This window comes from Lepidochelys olivacea, assembly GCF_965140295.1.
Source record: "Lepidochelys olivacea isolate rLepOli2 genome assembly, chromosome: 8".
Lineage (NCBI taxonomy): Eukaryota > Metazoa > Chordata > Testudines > Cheloniidae > Lepidochelys > Lepidochelys olivacea.
Genome location: NC_140418.1, coordinates 8,244,513 through 8,262,110, shown reverse-complemented (window position 1 = coordinate 8,262,110; position 17,598 = coordinate 8,244,513). Strand labels below are relative to the sequence as shown.

At 39.6% G+C, this 17,598-nt stretch overlaps 1 protein-coding gene across 2 annotated transcripts in view; it reads right to left on the bottom strand.

Moving 5' to 3' along the window:
• The window catches only part of ADAMTS2 (ADAM metallopeptidase with thrombospondin type 1 motif 2), a 262,414-nt gene that overhangs the window by 158,299 nt on the left and 86,517 nt on the right, over positions 1-17,598 (bottom strand). For both annotated transcript variants that reach the window (XM_084637009.1, XM_084637010.1), the window contains exon 3: positions 7,599-7,752. In XM_084637009.1, coding sequence (XP_084493135.1) covers positions 7,599-7,752 — 154 coding nt within the window. The remainder of the gene's footprint in view (positions 1-7,598; positions 7,753-17,598) is intronic.

Here is a 17,598-nt window from a genome sequence, read left to right as displayed (position 1 = left end):
AGGCTTAATTTTCATGTTGTTATATTTAGCAACTTTGTACATTTAGTAACATCCAACTCCAGCTGTAAGGTTTTTGCAAAAACACTTAAGAATATTCTGATCTATCATATTGTTTTAATTTAGTTCAGAGAATTTAAAGTGAATTCATCAATGAAGAATGAACTGAATTTTATTTTTAAGTCAGTTACTGATATGTTATATGGGCAGACTGCCAATACTTAAGTAAAGATAATATTTAAATAAATATAGGCATGACCCTGGTAAATGCTGTGTGCCCAGACGTTTCCTGCCATGCTTCCCCCTTACCAGTAATGGATTCTATCCGCACCCCCCACCGCCATTATTGCGCGGTTGGGCTCAGCAGAGGAGCTTGGGCTGAAAGCAGAGCTAGGGGCAAAACTGGGGATGGGGAAGAAGCTGGGGTTAGAGGCAGAGCTGGCCTGTGAGCAAAGAGGGAATGAGGGCAGAGCTGGGCTGGGGATCGAGGAGAGCTGTGGCTGGAGCTGGGCAGGGGGCGGAGTGGAACTGCGTCTGGGGGCAGAGCGGGACTGGGTGGTGCTCCCTCCTGGCCCCCAGTGTGGGCTGGCGCAGGCCCCACCGTGCACCCCCCTGACCCAAATGCTCCTCCATGCCGCCCCTTGCAAGCATACTCCACAGTCTGGAGACCACTGATATACAGACACTGTTTAACGGGCGAGACAGAATGTTTTTAGAAAAGTCAGCATCACAGATACATTTTCACTGCATGTACGAAAAGAATTATGACAACACAGATCAGCATGTTAAAGAATGCTGTTTGAGCTATGAAAAGAGACATCTCTAAGACTATCCAAAAGCTTCATGTTAAAACTACTTCAAGATACATATTTTCTTATGCTAGCAAAGACATGCTTCATCAGCCACATCTGCAGTTAGCAAGAGTGACATCCAATGGCCTAACAACAGTTCCTGGAGACTTGTTCTTCATAAGGGCATAACCCTGCGTCTTATTCAAAAGTTGAATCGCAACTGAATAATCAATCCATCTCTCTCCAGAGAAGCAATGTGAATCAGCAGAGTGAAATTCAGAGACAATCAAAGACAAGAGAAAGACAGACATATTTATCATACACATATGATGTAGGAAGGAGACAAAAAAAAATGGTCACAGCTGCCTTACTGACTGCAAAATAAGAGAACAGTAATTAATCATTCGGGGCACACACTGAAAGGAAATATTGATTGGATTTGGAGGAACTTCAGTTTTCTAATGGAACAATTCCTTTGCAAAGGTAACTGGCATAGTTTCTTTAAATTAAAATGGCAACCAGCCAATTCTCAGCCAATTTATGTATCATTTCAGGCAGTCCCAAGAATTACAAAACAAATGTGCATTTTGTTTTTTAAAAGTAATTTGAATGCTATAGTAAACCAATAGCACTGACAGTCTGATGAACTATGATGGAAGAGCTTTTCTCTGAAATATAATCTTCGAAACCTACAAGAACCATCATTTAACTTTTTATAACTTTATTTACTGTATATTTTACTTTTCCATCTTTTGTTTAGTTAAATCTAAATTGCCATATGTTTCTCTCCCTCAATATTTATTGAAGTTTGGAGAACATGGCCCCCAAAACCAAACATGGGGGGAGTGGCTATCTAATACACCATACGCGCTGAGGGAGGAAAATGCCCTCAGCCCCTACAGCTATGTCAGCATAGGGCCCCAAAATCCCTACACTTCCCCACCACAATGTAACTGGATATTAGCAGATGGGATTGGGAATGAGCCTTGCTCTCGTGGAGTTTCTGCACTGGGTTAGAGGAGGACAGGTATCGCAGCCATCCCCACAGACACTGGTGGTTGATCCTGAACTTGAACCAAACAGGCCCACCTGCTAACCTCAAGGTTTATCTCTTTTCCAGAACATTCATGAATAAATTGAACAGCATAGATCTCAGTACAGATCCTTGGGGGACCCCACTATTTACCTCTCTCCATTATTTCCTATCTTTTAATCAATTACTGATCCATAAGAGGGCCTTCCCTGTTAACTTATGACTGCTTACTTTGCTTAAGAGCCTTTGGTGAGAGAAAGTCCAAATATACTATATCAACTGGATCACCCTTGTCCATATTTATTGACTCCCTCAAAGAATTCTGATAGATTGGTGAGGCATAATCTCCCTGTACAAAAGCCATGTTGACTCTTCCTCAACATGGCATATTTATTATGTGTCTGATAATTCTGTTCTTTACTGTAGTTTCAACCAATTTGCCTGGTACTGAAGTTAGGCTCACCAGCCTGCAATTGCCAAGATTGCCTCTGGAGCCTTTTTTAAAAATATGCATTACATTAGCTACAATCCACATATCTGGTACAAAGGCTGATTTAAGTGACAGGGTACATACAAGTGTTAGAAGTTCTACAATTTCATATTTGAGTTCCCTCAAAAGTCTTGGGTGACTTGTTAGCCCAGCTCCTTAAATTTGCTTACAGTAGCAGCCTTCTGAATTGATGGGCAATTGGAAAAGAAATTCATCAATTAAACAAGCTAAAATAATTAAAGAAATGATCAGAGTTCGCTTTAACAAGAACACTAATCAAATTGAAAAGTCATTATAATTTTCTGGAGAAAGTCTTGCTCCCATGGTTACTGATCTAACTTCCTCATTATATTTGGTGGACTGGCTCACTTTAGTTTGTGAATCCCATTGGAAAGGTTTGCTCCTTTTAATTACATAGGAATTGTGAAACAATCCAGGGATTTGTTTTGGAGAAGGGTGCAGTATAAATGTACTGTATAGCTATTAATAATTATGATATGTTATTGTGCCTGTGAACCTGCACATCTGCTACTATCTTCAGTTCCTCCACTATTATGCCAGAAACAGGTCCCAGATGGGAAGCTTCACTGCTTCACACATAACCAGGGAGACTAGATGCACAGAGTAGGAAAGGTATTGCACACACATCAAACTCATAGACAAAATGATCACATTTATGGGGGTACCCAAACTACCACACCTCTGGAGTCTGGAATCAGAAAGGACGGCTAAACTTCTATCTGCTAGTGTGAGTCCATCCCTCATGCATATCAAGTGGATGGGTTTTTTGTTGTTTTAAAACATACTGTCCAAGTGGACAGTAGGCACCACTGCAGGATATGGAGTCTGGTCAGGTAGAGCTATGTGTTTGCCCGTGGACATGTCTGAAATGGAATGAATGTGCCTGCCTCTCAGAATACCTCAGCAGGCTTTGAGTTTGTAGGTAAGGACTCTGTGTTCAGGGACCCAGTATCTGACTGTTTATGAGTCACAGAACTTCAGGAAGCTAAGACTTTGTAGGCCGGGCCAAGTGCTCAGCATATGCTCATCGTGGGATCTGAGTGTCTCAACAGGTTTTGGAAATTCCAAGGATCGAGTTGATAGTTAGGGCAAGAATGATTTGTCTGTTTCAAAGTGGTTCTAGTTTATTAAATTGAGGCTTGTTCTATAATAAACTGTTCCTTGTTAAAGAAATCCTTCATCTGCATAATAAATGAATCTATCAATTAAAATGGAGTCTCTGCCTCTCCATCAAACAATATCAAAAGTCACTTGAAACTTGAACAATTGTGGTGTATTTAGCCCATGATTTAAAGAATGAAAATGCACATGTTAAGGAAAACTTTAGTAGAATTATTTCCTTTCAATTGATCACATGCACAATAAGAATGGACATGATGATTTAACTGGACACATGCTATAAAAAAGTTTCTTTTTTTATGGGGCTGATCTTCAGACTGGCTTTAACCAGAATCCACTTTTGCACATTCAAAATTAAATTCTTGCGCTTTTTAGACATGATCTCAACTTTAATTAAAATAATCATTTCTTTATTTCACATGTAGAAAACATTTGAACAAAATATCACAATAAATCAAAGTCAGAAAAATAATATTCTACGCATGATATAATGGGCACACGTAAGTTTTACTACGGAGAAAGTTTTTACCATTCTCTAGCAGTATTTCCTATCTATATAATGAGGACCTCTACTAGAAATAGTAGAATCTTTCAGAACAATAAGTTTTAAAGATGCCTACTATATTGCAATGTAGTGGGCATCTAGTAACTAGAAGACAAATTATTATATCCACTTACGTATTAAGAATATAATCAGCAGAAAATACAGGGTATATTCCTGCCGGAGAGTTTAACAACTTACCTGCAACACACAAACTAGCACATGAAAATGTTTCTGCCTCTTTCTAAAAGAATTATCCAGATTTTGGTCAAAATATAACTACTCCTACAGTACTAATGTGCTGTTTGAACTCTGAAGACCATTACTTGTCTAAAGCATAAGTGGTTTATTTTTCCAGTATATTAATAAACAGAGTTGTGTGAGAAAGGCAAGAGTGGGTGGATACATCATACCCTTAGACTTTTATTGTCACCATACCAAAAACAGATAATCCTGCCAAAATCAGTGATTTAAGCTGTCAGAAACTACTATTTACTTTCCCCCTTCTATTGGATAGTGTTTTGTTTAAACTCAGAAGAAAATCTGAAATAGTCTTGAATCAGAACACATATTTGCCATTTTTTTCACATCTGTTCTCTCCCAGCACATTCCATTTATTAAAAAACATGTCTGCAGAAACTTTGTATATAAAGAAGAATACCCTGGTGTCCCCAGTGTTTAGGAGGTTGATTTTTTGAACAGCTGGAATAAAGTCCCTATTTCCCTTGCTATAAGATAAAAGAAAAAGAAAGAAGTACAAACACAAAATGTAAGAAAAACACTTCTCTCAAGTTCACCTTACAGTATCTGGTAATGTAAAATTCACTACAACTAATGCCAAGGTGGGGCAAATGTGACATCATCCTATTATACCCTATGGAAGCAGGATATCATTCCCTCAGCCAGACACTGGCTCCTCCTACGACCTCTAGTTGCATCCTGGAGAAAACCCAGCCAGCTCAGCCATCCTGCCTATCATCCTTCCCTGTGATGTGCTCAGTGGATAGCCAGCTGAACCCAGTTCTATAGCTACTCCATCATTTCAAATGGGAAATGGAGTCTCCAGATGCAAGACTGAACTGGAACAATGATACCCAGAAAGCCAGAGAAGAGAGGTCAGCTAGTATTTTCCTTTGAATACTAAGCCATTGTTTTCTTTAAACATTTGTTGAAACACTGACAAGACTGGAGCATAAATAACAGCTGCTTTCTAGCAGTTTTCACTTATGAATACCAACCTGCCAGCGGTAGAAGTTGCATATTTTCAGTAGGGATGGGAAAACCAGACTGAATGGAAAAAAATTAGAAGACTTAAAATTAGATCCAGTTTAAAAAAAAAAAAGGAATTTTACGAAAATTTTCTTGACATTGTTCCTCCTTTCTTCAAAATGTCAAAACATTGAAAATATTCAACCAACTGGTGAAAACATGAGGTGAGAGTTGGGAGGGAATTTTGCAAAACTTTCATCAAAATTTTCTGTGATTTTTCTTTTAAATTTTCATTGAAATTTTGAAATTTGAAGAATTTCAATCATCTCTACTTAAAATGGTTACCCTTCCCCAAGCAGAGGTCTGCATTAGTTCAAATAAACTCACAGTCCTAAGTCCATCAGGATCAGAGACTCTCTCTTTATCAAGCATGCTTCCTAACTCTTAATTACAGTTTGTTTACCTTTCTATTATTAAAAATAACAACAATTTGTACTGTGGTAGCTCCTGGTACCCCCGTGTTCTAGGTGCTGTATAAACACAGAACTGTGGTGTACTTACCTATAGTCCCAGGCTGAACTATAATGTTGCAACATAATTGTCATTTTGGCTTTGTAATTGCTCTATTATGCCTACCAGACTGCTACAATGGGGTTATTTTCAGGCCACTCTATGAGAGAAAGGCATACATTAGGTCTCCACATTTTATTGAGGTGTTTTGAGATATTGCTGTCAAGAGTCTTCCGCTAGCAGGTACAGCATGCCAATATTTGAGTTGAGCTATCAAAACTGAAATATGATTTGTGCTTTTTTGTGTATCAAACTCCTACTCCTGAGGAATATTTACCATCTAAAAACAAAAATACTGCCATAAGGTGTGAATAAAATTAAATCTCTTTTGTTTAAAAGGAAATGGCCTGGCAGAGATCTTTTCCAATATTAAAAAATGTCATAACCATGTATTAATATAACAAATTCCATCGTGTGACTCTGGGAGGAGGGGCCCTAGGCAGATGCCAATTGCCTTAGTCCAGCTCTGTCCATGGGTGTATCTGAATCCCACTGAAAGTGAGCCAGCTCAAGGAGCCCAGCAGAGCACAGCTGTACAATCTACTTTGATTGGCATCTCATTTTGATGTCTCAAGTGGGCGAAGCTTAGGAGACTGCTACTACGTTTTGTTTTCAATACGAGCCCAGTGTAACTTACATCACCATATGTTCCAAATATGGCCTGAAGGAGAAGAGATCCTTTTTTATAATTCTACAGCCTGGTCTCTGTGAACGGGTAGCATTCTAACTGGTTTATGTGCTTCATTTCTGCCACTGAAATGGCAGGAATTTACAAATGTATCACGATTTTATATTTGTCTTTAGAAGTTGATACTGAAGGGCCATGTAATTACAGAGACACTGAGAACCATGGGAAAAAAGTTTTCTGCTGATGGCAATCACACCACCTAGTACTGTATGTAATAACAGAACTACAACAAACTAACACTAAAATATTAGGTTGCTCTTAAATTATTAGTAATAAATTAATCTACTATACTGTACAACAGAGTTGGGCCCAAAATGTGGCTGCTTTTTGCTTTATCACCCAAACAATCCAGTCAATAGCAGTATTAATATTAGTTGTGAAAACATCCCCTTACAATATTTGTATCCACTGCTCACTCAGCTAAAAAGGCACCTGGCAAAAGCAGTTACCATACATGTAGGTGATACTATGAGTAAAATTATTTTCTATACAAGACTGTTTATGTCAGACAGTGCAGACTCCTTGGCAGCTTCGAAACTCCTTTTAATACAGCTCTTTCCACAACATATTGAGACAAATTCTACCCTCAAACATGGAAACTTCAGTGGGAGTTTGTGTTGTGACACAACTTCTTATTCCTCTGGGGTGAAATTAATTACCCTCAATGGCACCCCCATCTCCCATGAAGAGGGTGCTGGCACAAAGCCCATACACCACTGCCCCCAATGCAGCCTTCCAAGGTGGCCTGTGCAGAGCCAGTGTGGACAATGTTTCCCCCACGTTTGAAAGGTGTACAGGAACCACCACATTGCTGCTCCACCTGTGATGCCCTGGGGTTGCTCTTACACAGGGCTTAACTGTGGCTTGTAATGGCCAGCTTCACCATGGGTGAATCACCAATCCAATCTGTACATTAAAAGGGGAAAAGATTTGCCACTCTGGCAAGTGTTTAAGGCTGCTGCAAGGCTTGTTTAATCCAGCCCAACCTTCCCCCACCCTTCCACATATAAAGAGCAGAAAAGGTATTTCCACTCTCAAGGACAAACAGCCAGAGGTAGCCAGATCATAGAGGCTGCTTACTAGATACATGCTTTTAGCTATGCTTTAGACACCAGTTGTCATTAACATCTCAGCCTTGCCTTTATACTGGATATCTCTGTTCTCAGTGGGAAGTGGCTTCTTGACAGCTGTTCTGCGATATACCACATGTGTCCTGCCTCCATCTTCCTCCTGACTGCCCTTCTCCTGAGGTTCAATGAAGAACTCGTCCTTGTCTGTGCGAATCATGCCAGCCTAGGAATGACAGGACAGAGATGGAACATTTTAAGTTACTATGCATACAGCAGATATTGTGAGTAAACAGTTACAATATGCTTAAGCACACTTTAGCACTCTCCAGAGAGCAGTTAGAGTGCAGGGAGTAAGCAAAATTAATTCTTTATTAGAGCAAACTGAAGCATTAATGCCTCAACTTGACAAGGAAGGACAAAGGTAAAACACCAGACCAAAGGGATTTCTCCTAGAATCTAATTAGCAAGGGTTGGGACTAAAATATATGTGTGGAAATGGACTCTCAATTAGAAATCAACTACAAAGACACAGGTAATATGACCATAGCGATTTGTCAGCCACAGATTGCTCCAGTGTCGTACGAATACCCATGCCTGCTAAATACAGGATCAATTCAGCATCACAAGCTGTCCCAGATGTATGATTCTATGGTGCTTGATCAGACCTTTCTATTCAGGGACAAGACGGTGAAGTGCTAAGCCTGGTTAGCTGGAAAATAAGCTTTGTCCATTTTTCTCCTGCATTAACGCATCGTGTAAAGATGACGCAAAGGACTGTACTGGCACAAACTCTTAGCCAGTTAGCAAAAAATCATTAAAATAGAATTTTCTGTAATAACTTTCTAAGGGATAAAAGCTTAAAAATCCAAACCAGGACAAATATACTGGTATGAAAAACTGAAAACCTTACTTGTCCAACGAAGCACAAAAGAAAAGCCTGACACAACTTTTCTCAGCATGTCCACTGCTAACTAGAGCAGTATGAAAGTCATTAAGATAGATTGTTCTCTATGGTAGTAAAAAACAAACTAACTATCTTTCCAACATTTTTATTTGGATGGAAAAATATCTAGCCTTTCACCACAAATGTCTGTGTAATGTTATAGTACTGCTCTGCTGAGGAAGGTTAAGATAGTCAACAATTGGCTTGCATTGATTTTCCCGACAAGATGGGTACATATGTGTTTGCACATCTACGTTTGAGAACTTCAGCTAAAGAACTCTAGTTTTGCAAACACTTGACTATGATGACATGAAACACGGCAGAAGAAATTCTTCATAGTACTGAATAGGGGAACATCACCAAACGTAGCCTTCTGGAAGCTGACTACTTCACCTATTAATAACTCCCTTTTCTTTATTGTGCTAATCAGTGACACTAGAGAGTCAACCACCATTAAGCACTGTACCCCATCCAGTCACTAGGCTTATGGCATGTTCAAATGAGTGTGTCTGCATATTTATACCACACATTATCATGGTACCTAAGTACCTAGGAGTCCTAATTTGTAGGCCATAGCACTCCCAAGAGAACCAAAAAGGGACCCAATTTCTGGCCCCTTTGAAGTCAATGTCCAAACTACCATTGTTGTCATTTGGACGCTCCACATACCCCAATGGTAAAATTTTAATACAGTGCAAGTGCACAGAAATACTTTTGCAAGACAACAGTAAACTACTTTTGCTGCTGCTATAAATACAGCATGCTCCTTGATTCCCTCCTTGGGAAAATGTCAGGTTCATTTGTCATGTCTTAAATTACATGAGGCAAGACTTCCAGTCCTAAATTTTATTTATTTTGATATATATAGTGTATACAAAAACAGATTAAAGGGGAAGGATTAAAGAAACAAAATTATATTCAAGCAGTTCAGGTTGCTACTCTGTTGCCTATACAGCGAGCAAACTGAATTTGAAATCCTGTCCCAATTCCTTTTATCTAATTTAGATTCTACATCAGACACAAGGAACGTGAAACAGGCTCAGCAGCCAAGCAAGCTAAGACAACCAAGAAAACAAATGCTAAACTGGACAGAAAGCAATTGATCTTGTTCCTGTAAACAGGAATGTGTACATAGAAACTTTAGAATTAATGTCCTGTTGCTTTATATCTTTTTTTAAAAGTATACATATACCCAAAGCTAAATTTTCAAAACTTTGCATGAAATATGCACTACAATAGATCAAGAAAGGAGCAAAAATTTGCATGCTCAGACAGAAGCACAGACTATGATGAGCATGTCATATTTAAACCCAGTGCAAATATACACATGGCTTAACTGATATATGATATAGGTGTGCAGTTGCCATTTACAATTAACATATAAGTGGGCAAATATAAAAAGTATGCATTTCTAGATTAATTAAACTCACCAAGAATAAAGAAATTCATGGTGGATCTTAATAATTCACGGAGGGTTTAATATGCAAAGACACACCATGATGCTAGGAAAAATGATGCTGTTATACTGAAGTCACCATGACGAACTTAAGGCAACTTAAATTGGGGTTTAAGCTTTCTAACCAAATGAATAAGAATTAGAAAATTCTTGCAATCAATAATCAAACAGATCTTCCAAAAACAAAGATCTGAAAAACATACTTCCTCCCAAGGCGTTCATCCTCTTTGAAAAAGAAAAAGGAATTTGTTCAGGTTGAATGAAGCACCACAGCTGCTTGAGAAAATGAAGACACTACCCTGGGCAGGCTAAACATAAGACCAGACAACAAAAAAGATACCCTAGCATGCTGGGAAGTTTCAGGGAATCCTGAATAAACTGGCCGTGACACTACACTAAAAGGTGCTGGGGCACAGAAAGGCTCTCTACAGAGATGTCTTTTCTTCTAGGACAAATAACCACGGTTTACATCCCACTCAAGATCAGGGGGGTTAAGCTAGGCTTTGCAGTTCAGGTTTGAGGTTGTCTCTAGAGATGAACAAAAAATGGATCCGTCCCCCAGAAAAGTTCAACTAAAAATTTGTTTTTTCCTAAATTTGCAGTGGAACATTTCAATTTTAAGGCAGAAATCTGATAAATATTTCAGTTTGGAAATTCTGGCATAGTGCCTTGTGCTCCCATTCTCCACTGTAGACACCCTGGTCAGACTACATTTCTCCTGATGCATCTTGGTCTCCCGTCTTGGAGTGGGAAGCAGTGCATGATGAGAGTCCTGCCTATGGAAGAGACTGGAGACATGAGGCACCATTTTCAAACTAAAATATTTTGGTGTTTGGGCCTTCTGTTTGTCAAAAAGAAAATGGAAATGTTTCCATGGAAAGCATTCACATATTCAAAACCGTGCATGTATTTGTGTGTCTTCGCTTGTATACCAGTTTACCACAATTGTGAGTACAACAATCAAAACTGTGTGTACAGGGCCAGATTCACCAGTACACTGTAGCTGCTTTGTGTTCAGAGACGTAAACTCAGGTTAGTGGTCTCCTGACTTTGCACTGCTCTGGTGAGCTAAGCCAGGTTTACGGCTGCTTTGCATCGCTGAACATCATAGCATACCAGTGAATGTGTGCAACAAATGCATTTGTACCCATCTATCTGTTTGTGTGTGTAACTGCAGTAAACTGCACACACAGATATGGTAAAGTACAGCAAATGTGCTGCCACTCATAGGGAAATAATCAACATGAATAGTAGCTATTATTTTTCTTTATTTACGTACTAGATACTTTCCAAACAGGAAAGAAGGCATAATCCCAGTCCTAAGGAGTTCACAGTCTAAGTGATAATGAAGGTCACACGTAGAGCTGAGCCCAATACTGCACCCAAACCTATTCTGGGGAAGTTCAAATCCACACTTTACAATCCATGCCTCTCTATGTAACAAGCTGAACTGAAATGTCAAATCTGCAGCTACTATACTCCAAACATGGGGAAAATATGGAATCAGATCCTGTTCCAGATCTGAGCTTTACCACGCAGGCTATCACTAGCTATACATGCAGACCTTTGAGGAAAGATGCTAACACAGGCCTAGAAGAAAGGTGTGGTTTAAGTGTCTAGAGCAGAGGAGTGGGTATCAGGAAGTTCTAAGGACTCCTGCCTGTCTGGTACCTCTGAGTGAGTCATTTAACCTCTGCACCTCATTTGCCCATCTGTAGAATAGGGATAATACTCACCTCTCTCATAGGGGAGTTATGAGGGATGATTAGATAATGTTTGTCAAATGCTTTGAAATTGAAAAGCTCACCATAATTGCTAAGTATTTTTATTATTGTTTCTACCCAGGAAATCAGGAAAAAATAGTTCTTGCTATGGTACATCTATGGATCCAAGCTCAACATCATGAGGTTTTATGACCCAGCAAATAGTGTAATATGTGCAACTCAAAAGAACTCCAAGTCAAAGGCAGAAGAGGTGTTCGCATGAGCATGAACATGCCATTTACATGCAAGTTCTTTTCTTCACTGCTGCCATATCCCACACTAGTGACAACACTGTTTGTGCCAAGAAAATAAATGTCTGAAGATCTCAAAGTTTAACCATCATTCCTATCATCATAAAGTTACAGTCATTTCCTGGAGAGTATTTCTAGATGGCAAAAACTGAAAGATCAAATTCTTTGGACCAAATTCTGCTTTCAGTTCCACAAAGGTTAGTCCAAAGGGAATTCAAGAACTCACTGAAGATCATCTGGATTTACCCCAGTGGAAAGTAAAGCAGAATTGGGCCCATTCACTATTAAGTTACCAATTTTTGGAGCAGAGGAAGGGTGATTGCTTCAAGAGAACTAGAAGTTCAAAAGTAGCTGCAAAAAGCAGTCTCTTTTGTATTCTGTTCTAGTTTTTTATTTTTAGTCAATGCCCAGGACTCTTGCATATTCATTAGTCACCTACAAACAATGCCTCCAGTTTACTATGGTTCTCGAGCCACAGTAAATGCTGTGTAATTCAGGACCAGACATGGAATTCAGTGCCAGCCATAGAACTGACGTGAAAATCTGGAAGAAATGCTGAGCTGACTCTTCCCTGTCCCCGTTCCCCTTTTGTTTTGGGGTGCTTATACTGGGGGAAGGATATTACTAAATCATCCCTGCCAAGAGTGCCTTATCCCGTAGCTTGTAAAAAATACAATGAAGAGAAAAAGTATTTGCCTTTGGGATTGCACCGAAGTATCTAATAGCCCATAGTCTCCAAATATTTCCCCAGGCCCTCCTTCCAAAGGCTTTATACCCTGACCACAAATTACTCAAGTCAAGCACCTCTTAGAGCTCATTAACACGCATTAAGAAGTGGAGCAGAAGAAGATGCTTAATCATAAGGAAGATGCAGTTAAGAGAGCAAACCTCAGGTTAGCAAGAAAGTTATTTGGGAGTCACATAGGGGGGACTTCAGAAAGAAAGCATGGAGAATGCTATCCCATCCCACTGAGGAAAAGGAGACACTGGCGGGTCACTGATGAGCCTATTAAGCCATAGGGAAGTTGGAAGGTATGGAAGCCTGCCAAGCCTGGTAAAAGGGGCGTGTGCGGTGCACCTCCTAACACTGGCCAGAGCGATCTGACATGACATTTTAAGGACTGCAGGAGCTGAGCGTTCACCGTTCTACTAACATCATGTGCTCCCTTCTCCACTGTGCTGCCTCTCCTTTGTCCACTGTCCCTCCTAAACTCCATGTTCTCTCCCTGCCCCTGCGACAGGAGCTGTCACAGTTTATTCTCTCCCCCACACAACAGGGAGACCAGAAGTCACAACTCCCTCTTAGACTGCTCCAGGGACAACACAACAATGCATTGGCCCTTACTATAGGCTAGATCACAAATTGATGAGCTATCCCAAAGTTAGCACCTGATCAACAAAAAGTTTGTCATGGACACTAAAAATTACATTTAACATAGCCCAGCAAACTAAGTGTAATCTCCTTCCTGCATGTTTTCCCCCTCATATTTTGGTTATAAAAGCTGCAGGAAAAGTTAGAAGGCTGTTTGGAGTCTGTGGAATACATTTTGGATTATCCTAAACCAGATTTCTTGTCTAATTTAATTCACACGTGGCAGAAAAATCCCAACCTAGCAATTTTGAGGATGATATACCTTTGCTGGATTGTAGATGGGGCAAGATTGGGGTTAAAACAGAAACCGAGTTGCCACTTTAAAGGGACGACAACACACAAAACCCTCCCATCACTTCTCTGAATCTTTTGCCCCTACTACAGTTGTAGCTAATACCTAAGATTGCTAAAAATATGAGGAAGTGAGTAAAAAAATGTTCTGTTTTTCCATTTACTCACTTAGGGGGAACATTCCAAAAGGCGTAACTGGCAGTCAGGTGTCTAACCCCCACTGACAGTCAATGTAATTTCACCATAGAAGGGCTTTGTGAATTACTAGTGAGTGAACTAGTGATTGCCTTAAAACAACAAAAGTAGCTAAGCAAGTAAACAAACAGATCTAGTTTCCCACTACATGGTAGGAAAGAAAAAAGGAAGGCGGCAGCAGGGTCCAATGCATTTAGCACAGAACTGAGAACCAGGAAACGAGCTTCCGACTCTGACCTCTCAGCCACATTTAGTACAGCTGCTGCACCCAACAGGCCCATTGTGTCCCAGGTGACATTCACACCACGAAACGTTTCTGTCACCACTCCCTCGCTTTTTCTGTAAGGGAAATTCCATTGGTTCTCTGTGACCCTTGCTCCTTGGTGGAACCTCCTGCCCTTCCATCACTTGGGACCTGTGCCAGGGTTTCCAACAGTATTGTTGAGCTCAGTTCAAAATATGTCTCTCTTCTAGTCCCCTCAACTACCACCTCTTCCTCTCCTCTTTACAAGGCATTACTCCAGGTTTCACAGCTTTAGCTCCTGTAGCTAATTAAACATCTTCTGTAGCTCTGTGCTCAGTGAGTGACTTAATTGTCTGCTTGTTCACATTGACATCACAGCTTCATGTCCTAGGCTGTACTGAAGTAAACTCACTAACTACTGCTGCTTCTACTCCTTCAAGGCTCCAGACTTTGGACCCGTCCTGTAGCTTCAAGTTTGATTAATGATCACTTTTTTCCTCATTAGCATGGGTTTATAGAATTACATATTCCACACAAGGACAGATTTACCTCCCAATAGCCAAGGAAAGGAAGAATAGGATTAAATGTGCATTACCTACAAATTAATATTTTAAGAAATAAATCCAAGTTTTTGATTTGTCAGTCAATTAGTAAAACAGTAGCTTACAAGAAATCAGAATGCTTTGGAAGTTCCTAGAGACAACAATTCTGCTGTGTAAAGACAGCAGTCCTCCATCCTTGTGGAATATTTGATTATATTCAAGCAAAAAGGCAACCAACACCATGGGGGTATACATGAGCTGCACACTCACAAATCCAAAAAATTATCCTAAATTTCAGTTGCATGTGTCAATTTGATAACTAACAGGTGATAATTACTTAAAATGACTACACTGTATTACCTTCTGATTCATACTGATCAATTAATTCACAGAAGCAAAGAACCCTACAGGTTTGCATTTCATTGTTTAACTTCAAAGAGATTTGCTAGGCAATTCAAAATGGGAAAAGGTTGTATTTACACAGGAGCAAGGTGGCTAGGCAAGGTCTTAGTCAAGCATATGGAAATCAAATACATTCTGGGCACAGACACATCTCTTAAAATATAATAATAAAACTTGGCACTGATCTAGCACTTTTCAGTAGAGAATCTCAACTTTACAAATTTTATTTTTATTTATAGGTTTTTCTATGGGTCTTATCACCATGGAATATAGGCCTCTCACAATCAATGGATTTATCTCCACAACGTCTAAGTGAGGCAGAGAAATATTATCCCATTTTCACAGAAGGGGAACTGAGGCACAGAAAAAATAAATGACTTGTCCCACATCTCACAGGAAATGTGTAGCAGAACCAGGGACAGAATACAGATCTCTTAAATTCATGCCCAGTGCCTTAACCACCCGACCATCCTTACTCTTTTTGGGATAATGGATATACATCATTACCCTCATTTTACAAATGGGGAAACATTGAGGCACAGACAGCTGTAGTGACTTGTCCAAATTTACACTGTGATTTAGAGTCAGAGCTGGGACTGTAACCCAGCTCTCTTGACTCCCAATCATGTGTGCTACAAGTCATCTCACAGGTGCTACATAAACTTAATCATTCAGTAGTTTAAGTTAGAAAAATGCACAAGGGGGGAAATGCACTAGCTTACATTTTTAATCCTGTTTAGCTTTTTTCACCCTATAAAAATTGTAAAAAGCTTCTTATGACATATTGTGTTTGTTTCTTTAAGAGGATGCCTTGTATTACAGGGCCAGAATTGCATGGTGTGGTAAATCTGTTTTTCTTTTAACTGAACAGAAGTACTGAAGAGTTGCATAAAACATTTCAAACATGTTGGCACATATTGTACTGTAAGTTACTACTGTCCTACAGCTACAATGATTTATACAGTCCCAAGGGGGAGTTTTAAACTGAATGCATGAATTTTTCTTATTGTCAACTAGAAATCAACCCTTTTGCAGCTTCTTTCATGCCCTTCTACAGTTATGTAACTTGGTTTCCACTTTCATTGGATATGAATAAAAAATACTGAATGATCTACATATGTGTTCCAGGGTAATATCTTATTTGATGTATTAGTCTGCTTTTCCACATTCAGTACAAGGTAACCCCAAGCAAATGAAAGGGAAAGAATTTATACCAATTGTAAGGCATCGCTGCCAATGGAATTTCACTTCTACCTCCAATAAAGCTTTGTCAGTGCAATCGCATTAGGTAGTGACTAAGACATTCACAGGTAATAAACAACAATGAAAATTGCCAGATCCTCAGCTGGTGTCAACTGAAGTCGATGGAGCTACATGAGTTTACACCAGCTGAAATTCTGGCTCAATATTTTGCATTTATGTTACACCTTTCATCATAGAAACACAAAGCTTTTTGGGGGGAGGGAGGGAAAGTAACACAATTGTGAGGTATGTTAAGTACTATTCCCATTTAACATATGGGAAAATAGACACAGAAGTAAAAAGACTTTTCCAAAGACCCATAGCAACTCATGTCTGCCCCTGTGAATAGAACACAGGAGTCCTGACTACCAGTCCCCTGTTTTTACCACTAGACACCATTACCAAAGTTGCTTTAGATAACTCTTCTCCTAAAAGAAACTGCACTGCTAAGAGAATCTCTATGTAAATTATAGTTACTGAGATTCCATTGGAGGCTCCACATTAGCTACTGTGTTTTGAGTCATGTCTAGAATAAGCTTTCCCAGCTACTACCAAGGGACTTAGAGCACAACTTCTTTTGGTGGCAGTTTTGCCTACCCTCTTTCAGATGCCTCCAGCTTCCAATGGGAGGATCCTTGTCTCTGAAGAGTTAAGCTGTAGCTGTTTTACATCCTATGGCTTTTGAAACAAAAGGCAGCCATTACTTCAGCAAGAAATGATGCCAGAAACGGAACATTTTGGCAACTCTATTAAGGTTTGTGGCCCTCAGGTTCCAAATGGGAAAGAGAAAAAAAGTTATTAAATAGCTGTTGAGAAAGAAAATGATAAATGTGATAGTTCCTATGCACTCAAGGGACATGAGCTTGATTACTGTTGCTGCAAACTGGGCGTAATAATTGCAGTTCTCTACAACTCAGTTTCTCAGTCTTGATCTTTCAGAGAAAAAAAGCATGAATATCCAGTCCATGAATTTGCTAACAGCAAGAACCAAAGAGATGAATTGCATCCAATTTGAATTTAAGGCATCACCTGGAATAAAAGTTTCTGCAGTGACTTTAACAAAGCTGAAGATCAATTCTACCTAAGCAATAACAAACAAACAAATACATAAATGAACATACCACCTGAAAAATGAACACTTTCCAACTGGAAAACTGTTCAACTTGAACTCTCAGGAACAAGGTTGTTATCATGGAATGTTTCCTTCAGATGTATGTTTGCTTAGGGCATGATCCAGCTCCCACAACAGCCAATGGGAGTTATGGATTCATAGATTTTAAAGCCTGCAGGGACCATTATGATCATCTAGTCTGACCTCAGGCTTAACACAGGCCTCAGACTTTCACCAAGTGATCATTGCCTCGGTCC